This window comes from Netta rufina (genome assembly GCF_964035555.1).
Source record: "Netta rufina genome assembly, chromosome: 3".
NCBI classification, from domain to species: domain Eukaryota; kingdom Metazoa; phylum Chordata; class Aves; order Anseriformes; family Anatidae; genus Netta; species Netta rufina.
Window position 1 is genome coordinate 81,628,311 of NC_140125.1, and position 27,454 is coordinate 81,655,764.

Here is a 27,454-nt window from a genome sequence, read left to right on the forward strand (position 1 = left end):
TTTCACTGGGCACTATAGTATGAAAAAATTACCCTTTCTTAAACCAGCATTTTCTCTCATATTATAAAGCTTTTCATGGCACACTACACAGACAAGGGAGATAGTCTCTTACGTCCATAAGAGCAGCATTGATATAGTTGCTGCTCTCCCCATCAATAGTGATTAAGAAAGGCAGACATCTGTCAGGTGGCAGCATATCCATGAAGCGGTTCTTGTCATGGTTCCTTGGCAAGCAGGCTATACTGCAGTCCTCGGCTTGCAGGCGAGGGGTGACAGAATTCAGGGTCTAAGGGAGAGAGGACACTGGCTTTAGCACGTTGACCTGACAGACTTCACTCTCAAGACTGCAGACTCTCAAGAGTCTCTAAGTTATTAATTTAAAATATTGTAATGTGGGAAAACATGAGGCATTAGCAAACAGACATTGGACATTAGCAAATAAATAAACAAATCCTATTTGTATGATGGGTGCAAAGTTACATTAGCAAATAAGAGATCCTATTTGTTTGATGCTTGTGTTGGAGCTTTTGGAGGGCATTAAACTGCAGGTGTAACAGGTGTTTCACATATCATCGAACAACTTCCACATGACACCATCCCCTCCAAAAGGAATAAAACAAAGAGGATCCTTTGGAGCCCAAACAAGCTATGCCTTAGCTGTGCAAATGCAAGCTAACGCTCTCTTTGGTTCCTAACCAGTGCTCTTTATTCCAGACAAGTACTTACTGAAATTTTATTTAAAGAGGGGTATTTCATATTTAAAACTTCACAAGGCACAAAAAGGTGTTTTTTATTTTGTGGAATACCAGTGAGGGACAAAATACTATAAATGTGATAAAAAACACCTTTCAATTAAAATAAAATAAATATCCATACACACACACACAAAATATTGTCACATGAAGAGTTAGTAGGAACTGCAAATACCTGAAACTCATCTTTGAGATGTGAAGAGTTTGTCTGAGAGTCTATCCTAATCATATCAAAATAAGCAGCTTTGAATTCGCAGACAGGAATGGCAGTTTCCCCACACAGGCAAGCTTCTAGAATGGCATCATGAATAAAGATGTACTGCTCCTACCAAATTAGGCAAAGAAACAAAAATTATTGTCATTGAAAAGCAACCAATCTTTCCTTCCTTTAGGAAAAACGGATCTTCTGCATACTGTAAAACTCAGTCAAGGTAGTGCCTGTCCATCAATACATTAAAAATTGCTTTAGTACAAACACACGCTTGTCATAATTCGGATACACTTAACAAGGATGTTTTCTTCAGAACCAGTTTATCATCAGTATAAGTTAAACGCACAGACATAGCAACTGGGGGAGGGGGAGAGCAGAGTGTCAGTTTTCTTGTGGTGCTTGTGGGTTTCTGTATGTATGCCACTGACTTGCTGGCTTTACTTTTTTTTTTTTTCATTTTTCTTTTTTTCCTGGAAAAAGCTTTCAGTCTTGTGACACAAGCAGAAAGTGTAAATTGCTTCAAGAACTACCTGTGATTAGCAAGCTGATTCTCCTTGTGTGTGTATGCAAGCTAGTACACCCATTGCCTAGTAGTTAGGCAAGTCATAAACATATCTCAATAGGAACAGTGTTTCTTTCCATTATTATTTTTTTTCTGTCTTTCTTGAGAAATCCTGAGTCCTAGACAACTGCATTCCTATTTCAGTCAGGCTTTCTATCAATTTTTACACAGCACCTACACTATTTATTCACCTCAAGAGTTACTAATAGACATAAATCATGTCTATACAGCAAGGTGTGTGAAGTGATCCAGCTTTACCTAGGTCCTGTGGATAGCAATGAGGCTATCCAGCACAAACTTTAACATGTGCCTATAACAAGAGCACGTATCCAGAGACCACAGCTGTATTCTTGCTGTACAGCTTGTGCTGCCTTATGCATTACACTATGGAGGCATTGCTGTCACTATTGTCTAGATGACCATCACAAGAACCTGCTGCAACTCCATTATGCAGCTCCAGTTAGCTGAATAAGTATGAATCTCAGAGAAAAGATGAGAGGTAAAAGGCAAAAGGGAGAGGAAGAGTAAGGAAGGGTAGTAAGGCTGTTAATTCACATTCAACAGCTGATTAAACTAGGATGGTTGAAGTAGTCAGACTGAAACAGTTCACTCCACACACTTTCCAAAGATTAATGGTCCTGTAGCAGGATTAGTTGATCAGGAACATTTATTCATTCCATAACAGCCATGCCTTGCAGCACAGAACAAAGACTGCAGTGAACTACACTGATATGCATGGCTGCCAATTGCAGAGAATTGCACATAGTCACATTCAACATTACAGGTGAAATAACTTCTCAGGGAGATGTCTGCATGAAGGACAGTGAGATGGTGAACTGGTTCAGAAAACTGGGCTTAATACAGATCAATAAACCAAGTTTCTGTGGCAGCTCAGTGATAATCAGGTGGTAGAATGGGAGCTATGACAATGGCAATGTTTTTTCTGGGGGGCTGCTGAAGGCATAATGGAATACAAGAGGGGCAGAATAGGAAAAAAAGGCTTGGGTTAACAAAGCAAATAAAAGACGAGTTGAAAAGGGAGGATGAAATGTATACAAAGGTCCAGAGGTAAGCCAATTTATGGATAAAGGGAGTAGAGACAGTCCAAAAACGGTGGTAACCAGCTTCAGTTTGGGATTCCTGGAATTACTGTTAGTGGAGCTTGGGAAAGAAGTGACAGACAGACCTACTGTAAGACTAACAGTCCTCTCTGCTTTCCTTTTGTTACAAAGCTAGGTGGGCACTCACTTGTACGAAGACAGAAAGAGCTGGCAGGTTTGTTGTACAACCCTGGCTCTGGGCACTGTTTGTACTAAGTATTGCCTCCCAAAGGAGATAATAACCCCTCAGCACTGTCTGCTCTTTGCCAAATAACAGTGAAATTCTGACCAAGCACGTTTCAGAAAGCTTTGAAGGAAAACTGCCGTACCTCTGTCTGTACCATGTTGATGCGACGGGACCGTAAGGCTTTCACACAGTTGTAGATATCCACAACTCCTTCTCTTTCTGCCATATCTAACATGATATCGATCACAATATAACAACCTGTGCGTCCAGCTCCAGCACTAAAAGGATCAGTAAATACTGTTAGGAATAGTCCCATTAAAACAACTACAAACCCATTACTGAGAGTATTTTTACAAAGCCATTCAGTTCTTCTTCATCACAACCACTATCTAATATTTATCTTCTCTCCTTCTCTTCATAATGTCTTCTAAAACTTTTGATGTGCCCAAAATAACCATTTCCCATTAGATTTGATTCACTACATAACATCAAAAAAAAAAATTAAAAAAAAAATCTGTTTTTCTCCTTTTATCACCTAGATCAGTACTTTAAGTAAAAAAATAAAATAAGTTAATTAAACTTAAATCTGGAAAATAATTAAGATGTACTTCAAAAATATGACAGATCTTGTCCCTATTTAATAAGACTAGGGATGATTTCTAAGTGATACATTACAGTAAGAAATTAAAATGTCCATTTTATCAGCTAAACACTAAACTGGCTTAGGCAGCACGCTATCCAGAATACTCCTGCTTGATTTGTTTTTACATCAGCACAGAGAATTTTGCACAGTGAATTTTAAAATCTGTAAAAGGATAGTAACTGTCTATAGAATGTAATTAAACATTTCACAGCAGTGAAAGGAAATTCTGTTTGTGAAAGGACTATGTCCCAACAACATAAACCTTGCAAAACTTGCACAGGAAACAACACTGCGTGTCTGTTGCCACTAACCTCATTCCACCTTCATTCATATACTTGTTTACTTAGATGTAAATTAATAATCTGTTCAGACACTTTATACAACACCAAGCTATCAAAGTAGCTGTATCTACACTTCTCGAATGCTGTCACAAAATTTTTGTAGGCTACCTAAAAAGATAGCCTGGAGTTTAATACGCTTTAGTTGGTGCAGTTCTTTAGAAAGAAGATGTCTAGTTAGTCTATTTAGGAAAGCAGTATTAGTATCTGTTTATTTCCAAAACCTGCTTTAGACAGCCAAATCCTACTGTAGTGTGAATTCAGGCAATTCAAAAAGAAAACAACAAAATCCAAAATATTTCAAAATGATGAATGCTTCACAAGAGACTATTGTAAATGATCATATACATATGTGGAAAAAATCAATCTACTGCATCTGTACACACCTGCAATGGACAACAATAGGTCCTGCACTAGGAGGGTTAGATAATTTGACTCTCCTTATAAATGAAAGCAGGCCTGTGGCATTGTAAGGAACTCCATGATCTGGCCAGCCAGTGAAATGAAACTGTTTAACTTCACGGATTTCATTGTAGCCTCTCTGTAATACAAAGGCAAAAAAAGGTTATGAATTTCAAAGTATTTCATTGACAAGATATCCTCTGACTCAAATAATGGATACCACTGATAGAATCTACATGCCATTTTCATTATTTCACCAATTATTTAAAGCAAAGAACATACAAAGTGTAAAGGCGTTATTGTATTTTAATTTCCATTTTGAAGTTAATCATTCTTACTTTTGCTACTACAGTATGCTAGTTTTTGCCTCATTAAGTATTTTTTATATACATAGATGCATTTTGCATTAATTTTCAGAAGTTTTGCTAATTAAGACAATGACCTGCAACATACACAGGGAAGTAAAAAGACGTATCAGAAGACCACAGTTGTATCACATATCTTGCATTTACAGAGTTTGTTCTTTGATTAAGTGAGATTGGCTCAGCTGCATTCAGGGCAGAGTGAATGGAGATGAATGACAGGCAGGATTCAAAACCAAGTACTTGAGCTCAGCTCAGAAATTTGGCTACAGAGAAAAGGTGAATGTGAGAGAGGGGAGGGTAGCAGTCAACGTTTCTGGCAAATCTAAATCACAGTGTGGCATGCATGTTTGGATAGCCCTGATGCAACACATTACTCCCGCAGTGAGATATGGCTGCTCACACTGTGGGCCTGTTAACCACACAGAGGGACTTCATATACCACAGGAACATGTGCAAGCATACTCCTTGCTACCAGGGAACAATATTTTGCTGAGCCCTTTCAAAATGTGCTCACCCTTCCAAGAGTGAAGGTCCTGACGACGTACTCTGCCAGGGGCTCCACCTCTACACAAGTCACTTTGAAGTCACCATAAACTTCAGTGTCGTCAGGCCAATACTTGTAACACTTGACCTAAATACAAAATGAGGATGTATTTTACACCCAAGAAAAAAATAAAAGCTTGAGGATACATTACTGCACATACTGCATTACCTCACACATTTCCAAAATGAAACTGTACTCACATAACTTGTCATGGATAACGGTTCTGTTGAGTAAAGCACTAGCTGCAAGGAGTTTACACTGCTTTACATGGCTGTAGTTAGATATCAAATTCATTTCTAAAATGATCTTTTTATTATTTATTTTAGTGCTGAGTTATGCAACACATTTCCACTTTATGTTTAACTGGGATGCATTTCATATCAGTAATCAAACTGTTGCAAGTAATCCCAGATGCTTTATATTACTCCCTGAGGAAAGTGTTACTGCTAAACTGTAAATTGCTGGTTTCTAGTCACTGATATAGAAGTACGTTTTCTCAGCAGTATACTTAGCTGTGTTCATTTGAGTGACCTAATATGGAAATCTGTTTTGCAAAAAAACGAATTTTGGATTCAGACGATTTTTCACTAAGTGAACCCAGCATAGCTTCATTTATCTGTGGTGGCTCTTCAGAAGTTAGCTTTGTTTTAATGCAATACTGTAACCTGCAACAACATGTGGACTATCAACCTGACCCCTTCCTCTGTTCTCTGGATGCAAGGTGGTCTTTCACAAGACTCATCTACATTCTGCTAGTGGTATGTTTTGTCAGCAAGTTTTTCTTGAGGCTTGCAGCATTAAAAGAAAAGTGAAACAAAAACTTACTCTTCCAACTTCCACTAAATTCGTGACCATCACAACACAAGCTGATTGCTCCTGCCATATCATTCTCCAGAAATCATACACAGTCTCATGAACTGGACCTGTAAGAAAAATGCCAGATACAACTGTGTAACAAAACAACAGACAAAGCAAACACTAAAAATAAAATCCATAACTTTACAGAACTGACACATACAAATGCACTTGTTCAAAGATGAAAGCTTCATGAAACCACATCATCACACCTGTTTCTAGACTACATTGTTATTTCTGACCAGTGCTGAATCTCCTCAGTTTAACTGAATTACCACTTGAAAGAAATGAAGCACTGGAAGTGCCTTGAAAACTACAAGGACACAGTAACGTGCAACTACATCTACACTAGGTTTGCTTTACATGAACTAAATAATGTGTTAAGTGTGAATTTCTTTGTGATGTTCACCAAGGTGCTGGTGATACCAGTGGTGAGGCTGGTGGCACAGACCTCGTGCACTACCATCTTGCTCCCAGGAAAGCACACAGCCATGAGCAGATGCTGAAGCACAAACTTCCCACTGAAGGGCATTTAAACTAATTTAAGTACTTTTCCATGAAGCGAACAAGGAGCACTTATTTAAGGTATGCTCCTGCTCTGCTGCAGAGACGAGACATATTCAGTTGAGGGGCAGTAGCTTTTACCCTGTTACAGTCATCTCGGAAACAGCTCCCTGACCACAATGCGGTAGTACTGTATGTTTACTGTGCATGATATACATCTGAGGGCTCAAGAATGATCCTTCATGCGCCAGATCAGAGGCTGCACACTAAGGCAGCAACATAAGTGTATCCTGTACACACTACAATGTGCAGACATTTAGTAAAATAGAAGTAAAATACAAATGTAGTAAAATACAACTGCCATAGAGATTCCAGTTAAAACCGCATTTATACAAAAATAAAAAACTGTGGACAGAAATTTAAAAAACCTGCTTTAAAACAAGTGTTTAGTTTGCCCATTTTTGTGTTCATGTACAATCAAGCAAGAGCATGAATAATGGGTTATTTCCAGCCAGCTATCTGATTGTACTCACAGATCAAATAATGACACATCTAAATCTAATTATTTTTATTTTAATTCATAGACTATGATTTCCTTCATTTCTTCTCATTTCTTTCTACAAAGAGGCTTTGTCCCTCTTTGGCCTTACTTCACCCAGATTTAGTGAGACAGCGTTTAATTTATCATTATTATCTTCACCATCTCCATCATGGACAAAATCCTTAACAGTAAAATAATATATTGCAAAATGGGAAGAAAAAAAGGCCCCGAGGCAGGTTGAAACTGTTCTCTTCTCTGTCCATATGCCTCTTTTCTCTATTCATCTTCATAAATGGAAATCATGGTAGTAGCTAGTGACTTTATTAGCTGAATTTAGCAGTTAAAGAGTTGCTCAATATCTAATTAACATGACAAATTAGTGAAACTTGTGCATTTATTCACATTCCAACTGAGCAATACTATGTTCATTTACCATAACACAAAAAGACAACTCACAATATTGGATATACTTTATTTTCATCTACTTTCATTCTAGCAAAATTCTGCTGGACATTGCAAAGAGCATTTATTAGGTTTGATTAATAGCAGCCATATCCTTACCTTGGGTTGCAATGTAGTGACTTGGTCTCTGATATCCCTAAAACAGCAATACAAGTTAGTCTGAGTATCATATTACTAAGAGGGAGGGGAAAACAAAAGCATAATGTACAACAGAATTCTTATGTCTAGATAACCTTTTCAGAAAAGACCAATATTTAAGAGCAGCATGAAGCTCAAAACCTAAAAAAAACTGTTAATGCTGAAAAGGTTTGAATGACAACAAATAAAATGAAAATAACAACATCCGACTTAAACAGACACCATAGTATACCAGAAAGGAGAATTTTAGACAGGTCCCTTGGGCCTAAAATCTCATCCTCCCTCGGCATTATCTTCCTAGCTGAGTAAAATGGAGCATTTGTTTAAAATTTAGTAAAAATTGTCTTTGCCACCAGATTATCTCAATATTCAATCAGTGCTCCCAACAATTTCAACAGGAAAAAAAAATAAAAAATACACATCTTTTGCCTTCTTACAAAATAGAAAATGCATGTGCACAAAATCAAGGCCTTACTGCAAGGGAATCATCTGCAAAATATTTTGCGCTACTGCACAAAGTGTGCATGTACTACACTGCACATGATACACACGAGTATATACACATACATATATATATATAGAGAGAGGTAAATAGACAACCCTACACAACCAGGTTTCCACTTATCTGGGTATATGCCAACTCTAGCTGTACCACACAGCATTAAACAGCAAATGTCTGCATAGAAACTAAAAGACAAATGGATTCACCTCTTGAGGAAGTCATTGAGAATGTATTTTGACCAATACTAACAACAATAGCTACAAAGAGGAAGAAAATATATATTGCTGGTGAGAAGACAATACAAAGTTTCACAATGTGCAAATGTGAAAGGACCAATTATTTCATAGAATGGCTTGGGTTGGAAAGGACCTCAAAGATCATGTAGTTCCAACCCCCTGCCATAAGCAGGGAATCCACACATTAGATCAGGTTGCTGCTCAGGGCCTCATCTAACCTGGTCTTGAACACCTCCAGGGACAGGGCATCCAGAGCCTCTCTGGGCAACTTATTCCAGTGGTTACCACCCTCTGAGTGAAGAATTTCCTCCTGACCTCTAAACTGTATCTCCCCTCTTTTAGTTTAAAACCATTACCTGTTGTCCCCTTTTTGTTAAGGTACAGTTTTATTAAGCCACTTGAATCAAGTACTGCATTACAGGAGATCAGGCTCAGGAGCCCTTGGATTCCCAGTACTCAATTCTTGCTACTAAACTGAAGGATTTCATTGTACCCAAGGAGTTTATATCCTTTCCCATGGACTACTTCATTATCCTGTCTAGACAGAGAACACCTTCCTCTTGGGTTTATGAAAAGACTTCTGAGTATCCTACTCTTGACTTCAGATGAGATGAAGACTGCATCAAAGTACTAAAAAAAATTCTAACGGAGTCCTTGATATTAAGCCCCAGCTTCAAATTATTGAAGTGGAATCTGTGTTACCCTCCTTTGCACTTGATAATGCTTTCCAGAAGAAGGTAAAAGTGTCACTTTAAAATTGCAGAGTGCCAGTTCTAACTTGTTGCCTTCCTGTCTGGTTATAATGAGATCTTATTTACTTCCAAATAAGAAAAAAAAAAAAAATCCTCAAGGAACTGGAATTACTACATATCTGTGAGAATTTATCTGTTTAAAGCCCCAGGCAAAATATCATGGGCCTAACACTTCAGAGATTGCCATATAAAAATATATAAAAATATCAAAATAAAAAAACAGCTATATACCTGGAGCTAAAGCCTTATACCCTGGAGAGTCTAGATAATTTATCAACTAACAGAGGATGGAAAAAATTAGTAAGGTGCAATTATAAAGGAAAATAACCAAAACTGTGTATTCTAAAAACACTTGTACTACCCACTCCAATATCCTTTGAATTATTATGAATACCGCAATTCTTTAATTACTCAAGTGTTAAAGTTTTATTTTGTAAATCAAAAAACATGGCAGAAATTGTTCAAATTTCCTATTCATATCAGTTTCTTTTTAATTTATATTTTAATAAAAGTATGGAATTTTAAACTTGAGACATTTTCTGAAGAAGTGAGGAGATTACTGCATCAAAATACACATGTATATATGTATGTTTGTGTATATACTTTGTAATACCTAAAGTAGCACCTTAAGAAAAATATCAGCTAAATATTCAGTTTGTCTAAATTGTTGTTAAAAACAAACAAACACAACACAAGAGGCCATAATTCCTCCCTTTTTGGCAAACAGATCTACTGCCAAACATCTACTTCACAGGTACATTTTTAAATTACTACAGAACAGCATACTATCCACCTTCTCACATATAAATGAGGAAGGGAAAAGAAAAGCTAGTAGCCAAAATCATCATCATTAAAATGAACAAACAAAAAAGTGAACACCAAATTTTCTTTAACTGACAGATTCACCTGACTTATCTAAAAATATTCAGAGCTACATTAAAAGTCTGAATTAACTTTTCAAAATACGTACAAAAAATATTCACACAAAAGGAAATTTTTTAAATAAACAGATGAGATAAATTAGATGAGGCATGCATAGTTATCTCATGATAAAATAGAAGAGCAAACTAATTAATAACAATATTTATATTAAATATTTACAATAGGATGCTGTTATTCACATATAGTGGTACTTACATCCCTGTACAGCCAAATCTACAGCCCAAACCAAAGTCAGATGTGAAAGAAAGCACAACAATGTCAGTGAGTACTAGGACGTAGAACAAGGAAAGTGTACATTTTGTTCTTAATAAAATAAAGCTTTCAATAAATTTGTAGGCATAACATGCAAAAGTTTCACATAGAGAAGCTAGCAAATTGAGAGAGAAAGCTGTGCAGTCCACTCACATCTATGTAGTTGGCATTAATGTAATCTGAAGATGGATCATCTTCAACAGGCTGCAAAATCACCCTGGAGTGGTCATCTGTAAAAACCAAGTGGTTATGGTGCCTTTTTGAAGTGTGATTTTAAAGCAAAATATTATGGAGAACCCTCTAGAAAACCAAAATCAGCTGGCATAAGAACCTTACAATTTACAACCCTTAAATGTAAGTGTTTACACAGAATTACAAAGAGTCATTTTCTCTGAGGTCTCCAATTACTTCAAAAACATTCATTAAACTTCATTAACTGTAGCTGAAAGGTATCGCAGTGTAACATGGTGAAAAGACACAAAGAATCAAAGTTACTTGCTCAAAGTCCCTTTCAAAATCAGCGCCACTGATGAATATCTAGAAATCCAAAAATAATGATTACTGTTTCCTTACTTCCAGCCCCAGCCCGTTCAAGTTCATACTGACATGTTAAAGAAAATAAGGAAGTCACAAAGTAGCTGTTAGCAACACACTTTTGATTTGATGAAGGTAACTCTACCAGTTCAGGGACCTCTCCAATAGCTTCATTCCCATGCAATTGTAAAACAATACCAAATTTCATTACCTCAGAGGGTGAATCTAAACTACTGAAACTTTATGCCTAAAGACAAGAGACGGAACTTTCTGATATTAATCACATCTTTTATTCATCAGCTTTAAACTACTGCAGTTCAGACGTACCAACTACAAACCACATAAAACAGAATAGTTTTGAAGCTGTCAGAATTACTTGAAATAAATTATAACTGGAGAAAACTACTGCGGAATTAACAAACAGATGACTGCTAGCTTGTCGCTATTATATGCTTACCACAGCTTCTACAACAGGGACGCATATGTGAAATTCAGCCTGAGTTATAAAAGAACGAAAGTTGAACTGTGAAGGACAAAAATCCTGGAAAAGGCACTGCCATCCTTCTCCGGTTGGGGTATTATGCAGGTACGCCACTGGAGACTTTTTAAGCAAGAGAGAGCACAGCACAGGTAGTACACAGCTATGTCTAGCACTAAAACCACGCACACTGATACTCACATGCTATAATGTTTCCATAGCGGTTCTTTGTTCTGTTTTGATCCTTCTTAGCGACATCCCAAGAAGCTGACTGCCCCTCAAAGAAACTCTATAAATAAAAATGTTCCGAAAGAAAACATTCCGACCATTAATTTATTTCCAAAACTAACAGTTTAAAAGAACTTCTCTACCATAAAGTAAGCTCAGCTTTGCTCGTCTGCTCTGGTCACCCAGACGGCACCATGGTACAGAAATACATCTAGGGAGGCAGGGAGGCTCTCGCTCCCTGTGACTTTTATGGATCAATGGGCAAGTCATTGAGGGACTCCAGATTTCAAATCCTGGAATAGCTGGGAGGCTAAACATGCACAGACCCCCTTGTTATGGATGAACAACTGCAAGTTGAGATAACACAGGTAGATTGATCACCCTTCTTACAAGACACCATAATATATAGCCTCAGTTCAACAGCATTACATTACTTTCCTCACATTGCTTAGCACAGTGTTTTGTCTTCCTACAGAGACTTTGGAAGCCTCCTCTGCCAATGTTTAGTGGTCGTGTTGCTTTTACTCATGTCCCTCCCTCTAACCACTAGCAAAATTATTTTGTGTTTTCGAACTCTTCTTAAAAGTCTGATCTCTCAGTAGTGATAGACGAAGCTTTTGTTCTTCCTTGGGTTTTTCTTCATTGCCTGTAGGTATTTTACAGCTGTTGCAGGTCTATACTATTCCTTCCTTCCAGATGTTCTTTTATCCTGAGCGGGACAAGTTAGCTCCAGGAAGTATAGAGCAGCCACGGAAACAAAACTTTAACGCACACGCAGAAGCCCAAGCCAAAGCAAAGATGTTATGCATAGCAATAGAGACAGTAGTAAGCAGGACAACACCCGATATAGGATCAGGGACAACCCTCCCCCCAGCAGTCCTTGACACTGAAGGTAAGCAGAGTGTAACGAAGCGTATTTAAGTAAAAGAGAGGAAAAGAGAAAAATATTCTTTTAAAAATCACATATTTATTTATTCCAGTTCTTATGTTACAGTAGAGACAGCTGCAGAAAGGAGAGAAGGTTGAAAACTGAGTCAGAAGAGATTACTTACTCATAGAAAACTCATTTTAAACCTAGCTGTATTGCATGCGACCTTGGCAGTATCATTCCCATCTTTACTGTATGCACTGCCTGATATTCTAATTCCAAAGAATCAGAAACAGATTCACCGATCAGAAGTAAAATGCATCTGTACTCATCTACCTCCAGTGCTGGGAATTTTTGGTTTATCTTTGCTCAGGCAGGTCTAATTAGAAATTCAGGAAGTTTCTACCCTTGGCACTTCTTTACTGCTTCTCAGCTGGAGTTTAGCCCCAGTATTGCCCTACTGAGATGCTACAATAGAGTGCTTCCAGTCTGTGCTTCTGGCAAAACCAGCCAGGCTAAATCATTACTTTAACCTGATCCAGGAGATCTGCATGGAAGACGGCTAGGAAAACTCACATAACTAATTACAGCATTTCAACTAAGAAGCAGTGACAAAGGGGTGGAAATTCTTACAATATGTCAAAAAGATTCATCTGGGCTTGTCTTCTTATGCCCTGTAGAATACATACAGTATTTTTTCCAGGCACTTGTAATGACTCAAACCATTGGACTTCACTTACTATTTCACCTTTGGGTTAGATACCAAGGAATCTTAGGCCTGTTTATCTTTATTTTTTTTTCCACTTAATCCCATTACATTTAGTTGCATCCTTTTGTAATGTAATGTAAACAAAAGGCTGCAGCTTTCAAAGGGATTTTTGCTAGCAAAATATTTTGCAAGTTAAACCACCAAAGATCTCACCTCATACTCCTCTTTAAATCCATAGCTGTCAGAGGTCTTCATCAGGTTAATATGCTGCAGTAAGTCAGCCACTCTGATGGCAGGGTGCAGCTGCCCAGTCTGATACGGGGACTCTGTGCCTTCACACAGATAACGAGGAACATCCAGGAGGCGACTGGACTCTGCTGTTGCGCTATGATTTTCATCTGCGTTCACAAGAAAGCAATGCATTAGGTACCCGTGGGGCAATAACACCTGCTGCTATAAATATCAAGATCTATTTTCAGTCTCTTCCTTCAAAAACATGTCTAATTTCCGCGAATGCAAAGTACTTACTCCCCAATACATAAATCCTGGGAAGTACATAAAATAATTTAACTGCAAACACATACAAAAGTTGGCTATCCTTCATTCTGCAATAGAGATGCCTGAAGGGCATTTTATTTGGAGCTACAAAACTTTATGACATTCATGTTCTTGGGAACTCCAGCCTCGATCACCAAAAGTAACTTTTTTAATGACTAATATGTATCATTGAAAATACTACACCTTAAAGAATAAATTAGAATAACTCTGTAGTGGTATCAGCACATCATTTGTCTAAAGCCATCAAACAGTAAATTGAGATCCAACTAAAAAACTGAAGCAATTTTGTTACAGCTTCAGAACATCAGCTCCATCTGGGAAGAAGAATCAACACTTCAGAGTGGTCATTTTAACTCAGATATTTTAGTAGAGAAATAAAACTGGGGGTATGTTGATTTGAGCTGCAATTTTTACTCTGTATAAACAGTCTCCTTCATTGTCCTGTGTTTCTTTTATCAAAACCAAACACCAGAACTCGAGGAAATGATGACATTTAGTCAGTCTCTTCTGTGAAACATTTTTTTTTTTTTTAAATTAGCAATCAGCAATGTAGGTGAATTTAGAGAAGAAGAAAAATTGTAGTTGAAATCTTTAGGAGTGTAGCAACAGAAACGAGCAGTGGATACCTGACCACTCGCATATTTCTTTGCAATCAGTCTACCATTTCCCTTGCAAAGGATTCAGGAATTAAAACTCCAGGAAGAAAAAAAAAAAAAAAAAAGAGGGGAGAGATGGATGGACTCCCCAAGGGAGATTCTGCCAGTGCAAAACCTGTTAATGCCTTCCAAAATGAGATCTCCTAGTAAGAAACCCGATTCTTTGAACTGTCACACAAGTTGCTAATTTCAGTACATTTATGCCTCACTAAACTGCTCAATAATGTGAGTGACACACAGCAGTCACTCTTTATTGTAGTGTCACACATATTAAATGATACACATTTCTAACCACATCAGGATTTTCAGTTTCCCCCATTCCTTGATGTATACTTACCAGTAATAGGCACTTTAACCCATTGAAGCAGCAAAAAAACAATGAGTGAACAGAACATAAGAAATTTATTTCAGGACAATATTAGAAAATGACTAAAAGAAGATGGCATTAAAAGTTGTTAAAGCTTCACAACAGGCAACAATGAAAACAGTTTTGAAAATACAAGGGCCATATTATGCTATCAGTATAGCAATAGGGACTTGAGAAAAGCAAAATTGTCACACTAACTCTGTGCTAATGTACAAAGAATGGAGTGTGGCATTAATAAGATACACATGAAGAAAAAGACATCTAGTACAGCTACAGAATGAAAACAGCTTCACACAAAATAAAATTTTCTATAATTTAGAGTCCATACAATTTTGCTCATCTCTAAATAAAGCAGAGGAAAACTGTGTTGTGATGCTGGGCCAAGTAAGTTATGTGGAGAAGAAGCATGCCAAGTGATCTCAGCTACCCCAACCCCTTCTACATGGTGTGCCCAGAAGCTTGTCTACCTCTTTTCACTGTTTCAGTCCCTGTAATGAATAATATTACCTCTTCCAACAAGCATTGCTTTGCTTGTAGCAGGAGACTCTCATGCCCAAAACACCATTACCAGTAGAGGGAAACACAGACAGGACTGTTAATCTGTTCTTCAGTTAATCCCTTGTTTTTGCTGTTCACAGCTGCCTGTGTCTGGTTATCTACCACAACACAGTGGCAGCAGATTGGCCTTTGCAATATGCTCAAAGCCCAAATGAACTGTTAGGAATAGCTTATTCAGTATCACCAGACCGTATCTATGTAACTTGTGTGAGCCTGAAATGAAGCTAAAGGACATGAAAGGCCTTACAGGAACAGACTTGTTTCTAAATAAACTGTAAATCGATTGATGTAATTTTAGTAAGTATTGAGGATCACTGAGTCTAAGCCATTGCTCTTTCAGGCACCTGTGACATTTCACCTCTCCTCACAAACTTGTTAAACCTTGGTTAGGTTTTCTTGGGTCTAAAGTGGAAAACTCAAGCAGATGGTCATAGACTTTCTAACCATGCTTAACTGTTATTATATTAATGAGAATGCCATTTGCAACATTACCAAAAAGAAATGGGCAGAATACGGCTTGATAAATCTCCCACACGGTGAGTACACACTACCTTGGCGAAGACCAAAGACCACTCAAAAAGCAGTAAATAATGATTTGCTGTCAGTCTCAGAAGACAATTGAAATGAATATCTGCAAAGGCTCCTCCTTTATCAGTATCTTTACCTACAACTTGCATAATGGGATAGAAAATGCCCTGAGTATATGGGCAGAGGGCACAAGCAGTTTGCAATTACAGGATCAAATTTCACAGTTATCTTGATTATTTGGGACACATGCAAGAATCAACAAGGTGATTAAACAAAAAATGAAACATATGGTGTGTGGAAAAGGGAAGTCGATATAAAGCTACAAAATTGACTAGTGAACAGGGTAATGATAGTTGGGATTTTAGAGGATAACTCAATACAAGTCAACTACATGAGCACAAGACAATACATGGTTCAGGTAGCAGGGACACTAAGCAGGATGTAGGAGTACCTATTCCACTCTACTCAGCACTGAGACATCTCCTAAGAGCTGTACCTGATTTGGGGCACCACAATTTAAAAATTCAGGCTATGGGTTGGAAAGTGTTCAGAGGAAAAGAACGACAAAAATTTTTAGAAAACGTCAACTACAAGATAAAGAGTGAAAGAACTGTGTCTAACTCAACTGGAAGAGACAACAGAGAATGTATGACCCTTTTAATAGATAAAACACTGTTTTACAAGGACAGGAGTGTGTCAGTTCTCTGTATTTTTTGAGTCTCTCAAAAGGAAATAGGTAAATTGCCAGCAATGAAGATTTAGTTTAGACAATTAAAAATTAGGAGTGGGAAAAACTAGGAGTGATTAGTAATAATACTCAGTTAATACTAACTAGTACTCAATCAGAAAACACAGTTTTGGTCCCAAATTCTTAAAACAAATAGCAAAATCAATTGCCAGAAACAGTCTAGATTGTAATTATACTAAACCATCTCAAAACAGAGGAAGGATTAAATTGTTTCCACATCCCTTTAAACTTCACTTCTAGGAATCTAACTTTCAACCTCAGTTTATATTCATGTCCACTTCCTGATATTTCTCTTTTATCCTAAAATAACCTCAGCAACTGACTGAAACTCAATATTGCACACTGTCTTTATCATACTAAAAATCTGGGTACAAATTACACTTTTATTTTTGCATTTTGGTTTTAAACTCAACACTTAAAAAAAATGTTTACAGTGTTAGATTTGGCATAGAAATAAACAGCCTGGCCACTCCCAACATCTGTTGCTCTTTTTGAAGTAATCACAAAGTTGAGAAGCTTACTAATTAAGGTCAATTGAAACATGTAATTAATATAGCAATACAAGGATATTTGTACAGAACCAACGCATGAAGTTGTTTCTCTTGGATTTTATAGATGTTTTTTCCCTTTTATATTTTTCTTTTTATTAAACAGTTAGAAAATTAAGCTTTGGGTGCCAAGTAATACTAATACAGATCTTTTTTTTTTTTTTTTTTTTTTTTTAATGTATCTATTAAGTTAAGAGAATTCTAGTTTCACATGTTAGCTCATCTGAACTCCATTTCAATGTTCTAGGGAGAAAAGTTTCAGCATTTTCAATTTATCTATTTACTTATTTATTCTTCAGTTAGCAATGACTACGAATAACTTCTTAACGAGAACATAAAACATTTTTTATTCTAAAAGCAGTGCCAGTTTAATTCTAAATTGATAAACTGAGTGTAAAGTTATTTTGTGACAACAGCATAGCTATCTTTTACATTAAACACGCTGTTTCAATGTTCAACCATGCAAGGAGAGGAAACTCATGCAGGAATGGATAATGAAGGACTACGGTCCTCACCTAACACAGCTGTCGGCACAAGTGGATCATTGGGCACTGTAGGAAAACAAAGCTCATGAAGAAATACATTACCCTCAATTTGTGTATTTTTAAGAATAAAAACAACATACTTAAAGAGAAAAAAATCCAAGTGATAACTAGATCCTATTAATTTTGTTACAACAGAAAAAAAAAACACAGAATGAATACAGAGTTCCAGAATGCATCCTGAATAAAAGAGAAATGAAAGGCAGTGATTTTGGACTTCAGAAATGTAATGATAAAGGCAAAGAGATCTTACTGAAATGAAATAAAGAAGGCATTACATGCAATTTAGTTTTTGAAAGGGCTCCTCCTTCACTATTGTTCTTTCTTCACAATAAAGGTTTGTATTCATAGAACCAGGTCCTTTCCTTTTAAACCCATTCACTCATGTAATGCTTGAATATCTCATCTCAAAATAAAATGGTATTTCTTTAAAGTCTTCCAAGTAATTTAAAAAAAATGCATATTTACAGTTAATAGCTTTTTTTTTTTTTTTAAATAATTGTGCTATAATAAAGATACTGCTCTTAATGATTATAGGAAAACCACAGATACACAGATGTAAATGTTTGAATAAAATGCACAGAATTTTATCATTTGTTATAACTAGAACTGTGCAGAGACAAATAAGCTGTCTCAGAAAGGAATGTCAGAATCCAGAATTTGGTTTTGTTCCAATGTGGAACAAAAAATTAAAATATCAACAGCTCTGTGACAAAATGGAATTCTAATTCTGAAGCAATCTGTCTAATAGTTTGTCCCAGAGCTGAAACCCTGGAAACCTGAATAGTTCATTGCCTCAGAACAGATGATGGTCTGGGGAATTGAATCCTCCAACACCCCAAAAATCACATACCTAGGAAGCTGGAAAACAGTGGCGCCATACTCTTTTGCCAACCAACCAGGACAGCTGCAGTGGCTGGGGCTTGTGGGCTCTTGGCTTCAGGCTGATCCATGCAGAAGGCTGCCCAAGTGCCTGGCAGCCCCAGCTCACTGATAGCCATGTAGGTTCCTGATGGATACTTTGCCTGGGATCCACAATAACTTAGGCCAAATCAAACTGTAAAGCTGTCTCCGTGAATTTCAGTGCCAATAAGACATCAAACTTAGGGGAATTTTCAAACAGTTCTAGCTAAAACTGTGCACAAAAACTCACTAACCTACCATTTTTAATTGCTTATGAGATGCTTTAAATGTTAGCACTCTGCAGTTCTGCAGTTTGGTAAGCTTCAATAAACAGCCATAACCCTCTTCCAAACTCCATTTTACTTGAAATAATCAGGGAATAATTTAACAGCCTTAAGGGGTGCGTTTTGCAGAGGCATCATAAGCAGTACGGGAGACAGGAGAAGGGAGATGGGAGAAGGGGTGCCATGCCCAAAAGATAGAAAGTTCAGAAGCAGCTCAGACTGCTCAGAACTGTTTAAAGCCAAGCCCAGAAGTACATGGTGCCGTGAGGTCATGTTACTGCCAGCTCTGTGGTGGAACTTGTTTAGAGATACAGTCAGTGGAGTATCTCCCTTTTGTGTAAGCCATAGAGCAGATGCTGGAAGGCAGGCAGGCTGGACTTTCAGTGGTAGCTACAACCCAGACACTAAACAGTCAGAAACCCAAACTGCCAAACTTTGTCAAAACCAGACATCTGACAAGACTACAATAAAGAAATACAAATATAGAGAAAATCTGCTGGTATATTAACAAGCTTGTTCCTAAACTTCACAAACAGCAATGAAAATTGTCAATGTTTCCTTCTGTTATAATATCCTTACTGCCAAAATAAAGAAATTAATTTGGACCTCAGATTATTATTCATTACAGACATGGTGTTATGCAGTAATATTTAACATGTTGGTATTAAATGTCCTCATGAAGGAAAACTATTTCAGAATTTGAGACATTTCTGAAATGCATTTTTTCACCCGGAACAACAATGCATACTGAAAGTACATAAAAATATTTAAATAATTGTCCATACACCACTACCGATAACATATGAATATCCTTATTCAACCCTTGCATATACCTGTCCTTCTAGCAAACCTGGAGATTAGAATCATTTTCATAAAAAAAATAGAACTGTTTTCCATGTTCCTACATGGAAACCTACTCTCTGGAATATCTTTGACTGTTGTACTTACATCTGGGGCTGAAGTTATGAGAATCCATAAATGTGATAGAAAGGGGATCCTCTGCATGCAGGGTGCTCTGGTCAGCATAACTTCTGTCCATTGCATTCACCATGTGTGTCATTTCCTGTCGGGTGGTTCCCATGGCATCCTTGCGCTTCTTTGCGAGTTTGCTGCCCAGCCAAAAGAAAAAACCCCAACCACCTTAATGTTTGATGAACATTGATGTCTATGATAATAATTATCTATAATCCAAATGACTGAAAAGTTTGGCTGGTTTTCCAGCACGAAATCGATAAAACTATGCACCCTGCTATAAAAGAGTTATGACAGTATGTTTTCCGTACACACATGAATGCTGTAATTAAAGTTCTAACTTCTGTACCCTGATAATATCTTTTTCCTGCAGAGTAATTACACTAATATAAACAAATTAGAGAATATAATTACATTTTAACTGAAATGAAAAATAAGAAGCATCTGTGCGTGCAGTTTTATCAACCATCTCCATTTAAATGTGTTTTGATTTTATAAATGGATAAATCAGTCCCCTTGGTTTCCTTATTAGGAAGAAATCATTTAACCTTCTGAATTACTTTGTTAGTTTATAAAAACAAACAACACACAACCATGAAATAACAAAAGAAACATAATTATTCAATATGGATTCACATTACCTTTTATGTTAGAAGTTGTTCCTCCCATTTGGTACACAAGATATGACATGATACCATGCTATCTTTGCTCCTGACACTGAACTTTTGTTATTTAAAAAACAAACAAAAAGCTCCTCACCATTCTGCATGCTGTTTGGGGATAGCTTACATTTTGATACTAACAACCTTATACTCAGTATCACAGCAAAGCTGCTAGCAAAACCCAATTTGTACAACTAACCCCCCAAATTAACAGTCAGTGCCCTTGAAGTGCACACTTAAGTGATATCTCTCAGATCTTTCCTTTTGATTAAGAACTGAAGTAACTTTCACTGTCCTCAGAAGTCAGATGGAAGCAGACTATATTTTAATTATCACTTTCAGACAATATTCTTAAAGCACAACCTCAAGTAGTACAAAGTATGAAAAGCAGCTTAAAATGAACCTTGGTTCTTCAGTAGTCTGTAACATACATTAAACTGTTCTGTAATCTCAATATTTTCTTCCAGTTTTCATCTGAAGCTTTTAATTGTAATGTAGCAGATAGCCAGCTTATTAGGATAAATCTGACACTACATGGGAGAGACACAATCATCACTGAAAATACTATATTCTCAAAAATATATGTTTAAAACACAGCTTAATTTCATGAGTCTTTTCTACATGAAGTACTGTGAGATATCTGGGTAAGTGCTTGCACAGCACTGATCTTACATTTCTGTAAATAAAAGGACCGTATGCTGTATTCTCTGACAACTTTTAGGATTCTGTGCTGCATTCTAGTATTAGTAGACAAAAAGAACAATAGTGGAAATTATCTACCCCTGTACATGTTAAGCCCTGGGAACATCCACCAGAAATGACCTACATCATTCTCTAGGTGAGCAAGCACTTCATATTTTGTGTATTTTCTTCCCCAGTGTTGGAGAACTCTCTCTCAATAGTCTTGGTTCAGAATAAGGGGCTAAAAAGTATAAAAAGTAGACTACAGATGGACAAAGCACACCTGAAAATAACAAAGTTCTTCCACTAATCAGACTCATCTCCTTGTGTGTTTTTTTTTTTTTTTTTTGTTCCTTTCCCCTTTCACAGTATAATGGTTGTTTTTTGCAACTCCTCTTTTTTTGCAACCAAAATCCCAAAGGTGGTCTCTAAGCCTATCATTTTTCATCAAATCTTTGTAGTGTACATGAGAATTCTGTATATTTTAGTTGTTCAGTGAAAAGTAAAAAGCAAACAAACAAAAAAGCACCCAACAATAACAAAAAAAGCAAAACACAAACCAGTGACAGCTGGATGTCTCCCCTGAAATGCATTATTTTCAATGTTTACTCCCAACATTCATATTTACTTAAGAAAAGTTAGTTTCAACAATACTCTGGTTGAACAAATATTTTAAATGAATATCACCAGAAGCGAAAGGTTCCAGAAGCGAAACTGCTTGAGCTTTATAACTGGTTCTCAGTGCTATCAAAGCTTTCACAAAACTGGCATTTCTAGTTCAGACTTTTTTTTTTTTTTTTTTTTTTTTTTAAGTTTCAAAGCCTTTCAGATATCCTCCGTACACTGAAGACTGTATTTTTCTAAAGCCACCTCAGGAATGGAACAAAAAGACTATTACATCTCATCTGTCGACTGTATTAAGCCCTTCTTTGAAGCATCGCTTTGTAACAAAACTTGCTAGCTATGCTAAATAAATCAACAGCTATTAAGCTTTCAAGTTATTAGCTTATTACAGTAGCTAGGTTTCTAATTCTTATGCTCTGCTTCAAATTCTAAAAAGGCCCATTGTGTTCTAGCACCGCTGCTCAATGTGAGGACAGTTTTATTGTTTAACAGCTCCCGACTCCCTGTAGGCTTGACTTTTTTTTTCCTTTATTCGGCTAAAGGCATATGCAATCGATGCTTGACACCAGTTAAGCAAATCATTATGTAGCACTCAAGGCTGGCAGAAGCATGAAGGGTTCTCCTTCCATGCCGAGGGACCCCGTGGCCTGACCCTGTGCAGGTGGGTGGTGTGGTGGGAGCTGGAGGGGAGAAGCACTCCATCCGTTCTAGCGTGAAACTCTGCAGTTAATTATCTCTGGCTGAAGCAATTGTTATTTAACAAGGAAATAAGAATTTGTCACAATAAACCGGAGAATGGCAGTTAGCTAAGCCAGCTTAGTTTTTTTAATTTTCAAGTTTGTTTAAAGAAGTCTTAATCTGCTTAAAAATGTAGAAGAGCGTCACTATCAGACACCACCAGTTCATCAAACGAGTCGAGTGCACTCTTAGATCCTTCACTGAAGTCAAGGGCTTTATGCATTTCTTTAAAATCAAGAATGTGTTCAACTGCTTTGCTCAGTCACAGCCCAAACCACCGCAGCCCTCACAAACTCACTTGGGCACCACCACATAGAAAAACAGCAATTTCACTTCAGTGAAGCAAAACGTCAGGCAAACCAGCGTCATACAGTAAGATCCACACTTTAAAATGTGTCTGCAAAGCACCTGACAATCCAATCAACAGGTACAGACCTCTTCATAAAATATGTTTCTGATAAAAATAAATAAATAAATACAAATCTGAAACTGGTAGGGCAGCAACCTGTTTGTAAAGGTCTGGCATCTGGGCATCTGTGGAGGCTAAGTGCTGCATCAGCCACTTCTGACCTGATTCACTGAGAAAGCAATTTGTGATTTACAAGCACGGGTCTCTACCTAGGAAATCAGAAAGCAGATTTTTTTTTCTTAGTGTGATGTGTCAATGTGAACCATAATGCAAATTAAATTATGATTACAATAAACTAAAATGATAGTTATGGGAAAAACTAGCAAAAAGCAAAAGCGTCAATATACAGTTAGAAATACAATATCCCTTAAAAAAAAAAAAATAAAACCAAACCTGACTAAGAATAAGAGAAACAATGAAATAAGCAGTTTTTCAAGCCTGAGAATAAGGAGAGATAATTATCAATAAAACTTTAGGCAAATTACAAAGACTTTTCCTTTTTTTTTTTTTTTTTTTTTTTTTAAAGGGATACTGCATCTTTAAAACATATAAAACAGTAAGTCACCCGTATTCTACTTACAGATAGTAGGAGTAAGAATAGTAGCTCCTCCTGGCAAGCAAATCACAGACAGTGGAAAAAGAGAAGCAATGGTGAATGAAAAGCGTGACTCTGTCACATTCAATAAAGCAGAGAAATGTGCGTTTTAAAAAAAAAAATAATTGAAAAATTCATGTTTCTTTGGTTAGCATTTCAACTTGCTCATGCACAAACTAGCCTTACTTTGCCATGCAATTTTAAAAAAATACATTAGCATATAAAAATGATTGTTTTTTTTAGAAAGATCACTTGAGAAAATTACATGCTGAGATTTCATTTATTGCCAAAAAAATTGAAAATTAAATGGATTGTGTACTTTCAACATGCAGTTCAGCATAATATAATGATCACCACCTAAATGTCATGACAAGTGAACAGCTGTGTACAGATCTTGTGCAGAAAATATGCTTTTTACTTTTCAGTTACAAAAAATAAAGATTGCATTAATAAATACAGCTAATCAGAAATTTCATGTAATTCATTTCAACATCTTTTTTGGTACACAGGTGTATACATATATGTTTGTATACATGTTATATGTAGCTATATGAGTACACACATTTTAGAGGATGACATTTACAACAGGTATGTGTGTACTGACATATACCACACATTTCCTGAATACAAACATACACTTTATATTTTAAACTCTTACAATTGGAAATGCTGATGTATTCATGCTAAGCATTAAAAATATGGAAGGTAACAAATGGAAGGAAATGAAATACATTTGGAAATAGTTCAACAATGACTAAAAACAAAACAAAACAAAAAAAATGGCATTGCTTGTTAAAGATGCAGTATCCCTTTTCTTAGTTGGTTTGATTACTCCAGTAAAACTCCACAAGAGCTGTTAAGCACTTAATTCAGTAAAACTTCAAACCAATTCATACAAAATGATGAGGAGAAGCCTAAAACATCTCAAGCACATGAAAAAACTGCTTAGTACTCCATTTTAAAATAAAAAATAATGCTGCATTTAATCAGATTTAGGTATCTATGGTAGTGCATGAGGCTTTAGAAAGCAAAGAAGATGCAGAAACCATTGTTTTATTGATGTTTCTGTGTAATAACTTTGTGGTCAATTCAGGCATCAAAAGGGATACTACATAAATGGATCAGTGAACATGTGCACTACAGCAGATGATTAAAACTGATCAGTTTTCAGTCCCACCACGCTAACTGAGGTGTGTTTATGTATGTGTGAACGTGTCAGTGTTGGGATGACTGCTCCTGGCTTGCTTATACGAATAGCCCTGGTTCACTAAATGGACTAAGTTACCTCAGGTGTACAGTCTGTGCTTGTCACAAGAGACCCTGACTAAAGCTGAGATTAAAAAAAATTGGCCCACTTTCCCGTGGGAGGGGAGGACCCACCTACAAAATACACAACAGACAACCAATTAAACTACCATGATGAAAAATTACCAAACATTAAAGATTCATTAAATGGGTTAATTTCACACCTATTTTGAATACAGAATAGTAGAGGAGCTTAGAAATGTTATGTACTTTAGAATGATGATCAAGTATCATTCCCTAAGAGGGTCCTGCCTTCACAGGGTCAGAGAAGGGAAGGGAGAAAGTGAAAATTTTAAGGTATCATTTCACTGGCATAATTAACTCACTTTCATCAGACAACTAAAGTACGAGTCTCAAATGACTCAGAATGCACGAGCTAAAAAGGACAGTACAATCAAATCAAACAAATGGAGTTTGTGCCTATTTGTTTTGTTACTTGCAGAACTAGCCAAACCCACCTGGAAGTGACTGACAATACACATCAGAAGACATTCTCTCTCTCTTTCTCTCTCTCTCTCTCTCTCTCACACACCCAGTCGTCTATTAAACATGAGGGGAGCACTGCAACACACAGCAAGAAGATGGCACTCCCCAGCACGTATCTCGCAATAATCATATAAAATTGAGATTGCTTCCTGAAAGCTGAAAAACAACTTGTTGGTTTTGTTCCTCAAAAGTTGTGTAAATAAAGAAAACTGCCTGACTGCATGTCTTTTTTTTTTTTTTTGCACATGATGGGTTGGATCTTTTGCATATGTGTTAATTCTCAACCACAGAGGTAAACAACAGAGAAAAGTAAAAGTGATTTTGGGAAAAAATCACATATGTAGCTAACTAACACAGAACACTGTAAGCATACCTAATGTTTCTAATGCAGACGTTTCTTCTCCAAGTTATATACCTCCAGGGATAATTGTAAAGAGGCAATAAATTAAAAAAATCTAATGGAAACCAGTAATTATAACATATAGAATGATCTTAGGCACAATTTTAATGTTTTCTTACTTTTTAAAAAGAACAGAAAGCTGTATTTTCAGAGGAACATTTGCAACAATCACAAATATACCCTTCATTAAGAATTCTGCAGAGGGAAAGGGAAGGCAGTGCACAACCCCCTGGAAGACAAAGGTCTCATTCTACGCAAGAGCAAAACAGTTCGTGCACTGTGAAGGGCCAGGACGGGCCAGGGAAAGCGTGCAGAGAGAGAAAAAAAACCTGTATCAGGAGCTACGGTGCTATGGCTACAGATTCATAGAGACATGTTATGAACTTTTATGCCAGGTTAAGAGTTACAACTACTGGGAAGTCAACACTCTTAAAAACTGCACAAGCAAGGCTTTATCACAGTTTACACGCAGCAGCGCTTTGTGCTGAAACACAATTTACACGCAGCAGTTTTTTGCTGAGTTCTCATTTTACAGTTCCCAAAGATGGCGCTATTGCTTATTTTCTAAGGAAGCAGTAAAAAATTAAAATTCATTCAGATAAATACACTTTTAAACAATTTCATGCGCTAAGGACTCACTAGATAATTTTACAGTGATGTGGTATGACTTTTAAGAAAAAAACTAGGTCTACAAGAGCATAAACAGAGTTGTATAAAATTACATTATTTTGCAAGTTGGATAATATATGGATACAAACAACTCATTAGAGCTGCATATAGAAAACCAAATTCATTAGGTGATTACAACATAAAAAGTGCAGTAAGTTACTCTTATTTTGCCTCAAAAAAAAAAAAGGATCCATTAATTTCAATTCCACTCATTCTAATGTTTTATACATTCCTCCAACTGCAACTTATAACCACTTGGAAATGAGTAAGTATGAGAAAAAATATAGTTATTGGACTGCAAATATAAAATAATTCTCTCTTTAAATCCATCATAAGAATCACAGAGGAAAGGAAAGGAAAGGAAAGGAAAGGAAAAGGAAAAGGAAAAGGAAAAGGAAAAGGAAAAGGAAAAGGAAAAGGAAAAGGAAAAGGAAAAGGAAAAGGAAAAGGAAAAGGAAAAGGAAAAGGAAAAGGAAAAGGAAAAGGAAAAGGAAAAGGAAAAGGAAAAGGAAAAGGAAAAGGAAAAGGAAAAGGAAAAGGAAAAGGAAAAGGAAAAGGAAAAGGAAAAGGAAAAGGAAAAGGAAAAGAAAAAAGGAAGGAAGGAAGGCAGGAAAAGCAGGAAATTCAATGAACTCATCCAAAAGCTGATGTGAATTACTGCTCCTGAAACTTTATTTATTGATTTTTTTTAAAGACCTGTAAAAAAAAATCCATTTAGTTATTGTTGTTTGATATAGAGGAAAAAAAGTGGGATCTTCACAGATCGTTTTCTTACCTTTTTTTGACGATTAGTATGACAACAAGAAGAAGCAGGATGAATACCAGAATTCCAGCACTTATTCCTGCTATTTTCACCACTCTATCTGTCTGTTTTGCTGGATCCGGAATCACCTCAGGTTCTTCTGTTGCTGCTGCTAAATGAATCAAAACAAAAGTTGTGTAAATTTTGTAAGTACTAGAGACATGAAAATTAACATTGATGATAATCTCCACTATTTGTGTATGTTAATATAGTAGTCAAAATATGGATACATGCATTGCGTGGCCAAAAGATGGCTATATGTTCATATATGTATATAGATATGCTATCCATTTCAATCTATATGACATATACAT

At 36.6% G+C, this 27,454-nt stretch overlaps 1 protein-coding gene across 2 annotated transcripts in view; it reads right to left on the reverse strand.

The window, feature by feature from the left end:
* The window catches only part of PTPRK (protein tyrosine phosphatase receptor type K), a gene marked incomplete at both ends in the record, with an annotated part of 412,874 nt that overhangs the window by 12,447 nt on the left and 372,973 nt on the right, over positions 1-27,454 (reverse strand). The window contains 14 exons of one of the 2 annotated variants that reach the window (XM_084283861.1): positions 113-286; positions 928-1,077; positions 2,955-3,090; positions 4,180-4,334; positions 5,075-5,191; positions 5,930-6,027; positions 7,566-7,602; positions 10,232-10,249; positions 10,442-10,518; positions 11,502-11,589; positions 13,319-13,552; positions 17,591-17,619; positions 19,746-19,906; positions 27,114-27,252. In XM_084283861.1, the coding sequence (XP_084139987.1) occupies positions 113-286; positions 928-1,077; positions 2,955-3,090; positions 4,180-4,334; positions 5,075-5,191; positions 5,930-6,027; positions 7,566-7,602; positions 10,232-10,249; positions 10,442-10,518; positions 11,502-11,589; positions 13,319-13,552; positions 17,591-17,619; positions 19,746-19,906; positions 27,114-27,252 (1,613 nt within the window). The remainder of the gene's footprint in view (positions 1-112; positions 287-927; positions 1,078-2,954; positions 3,091-4,179; positions 4,335-5,074; positions 5,192-5,929; positions 6,028-7,565; positions 7,603-10,231; positions 10,250-10,441; positions 10,519-11,501; positions 11,590-13,318; positions 13,553-17,590; positions 17,620-19,745; positions 19,907-27,113; positions 27,253-27,454) is intronic. The other variant, XM_084283862.1, reaches the window with a different exon arrangement.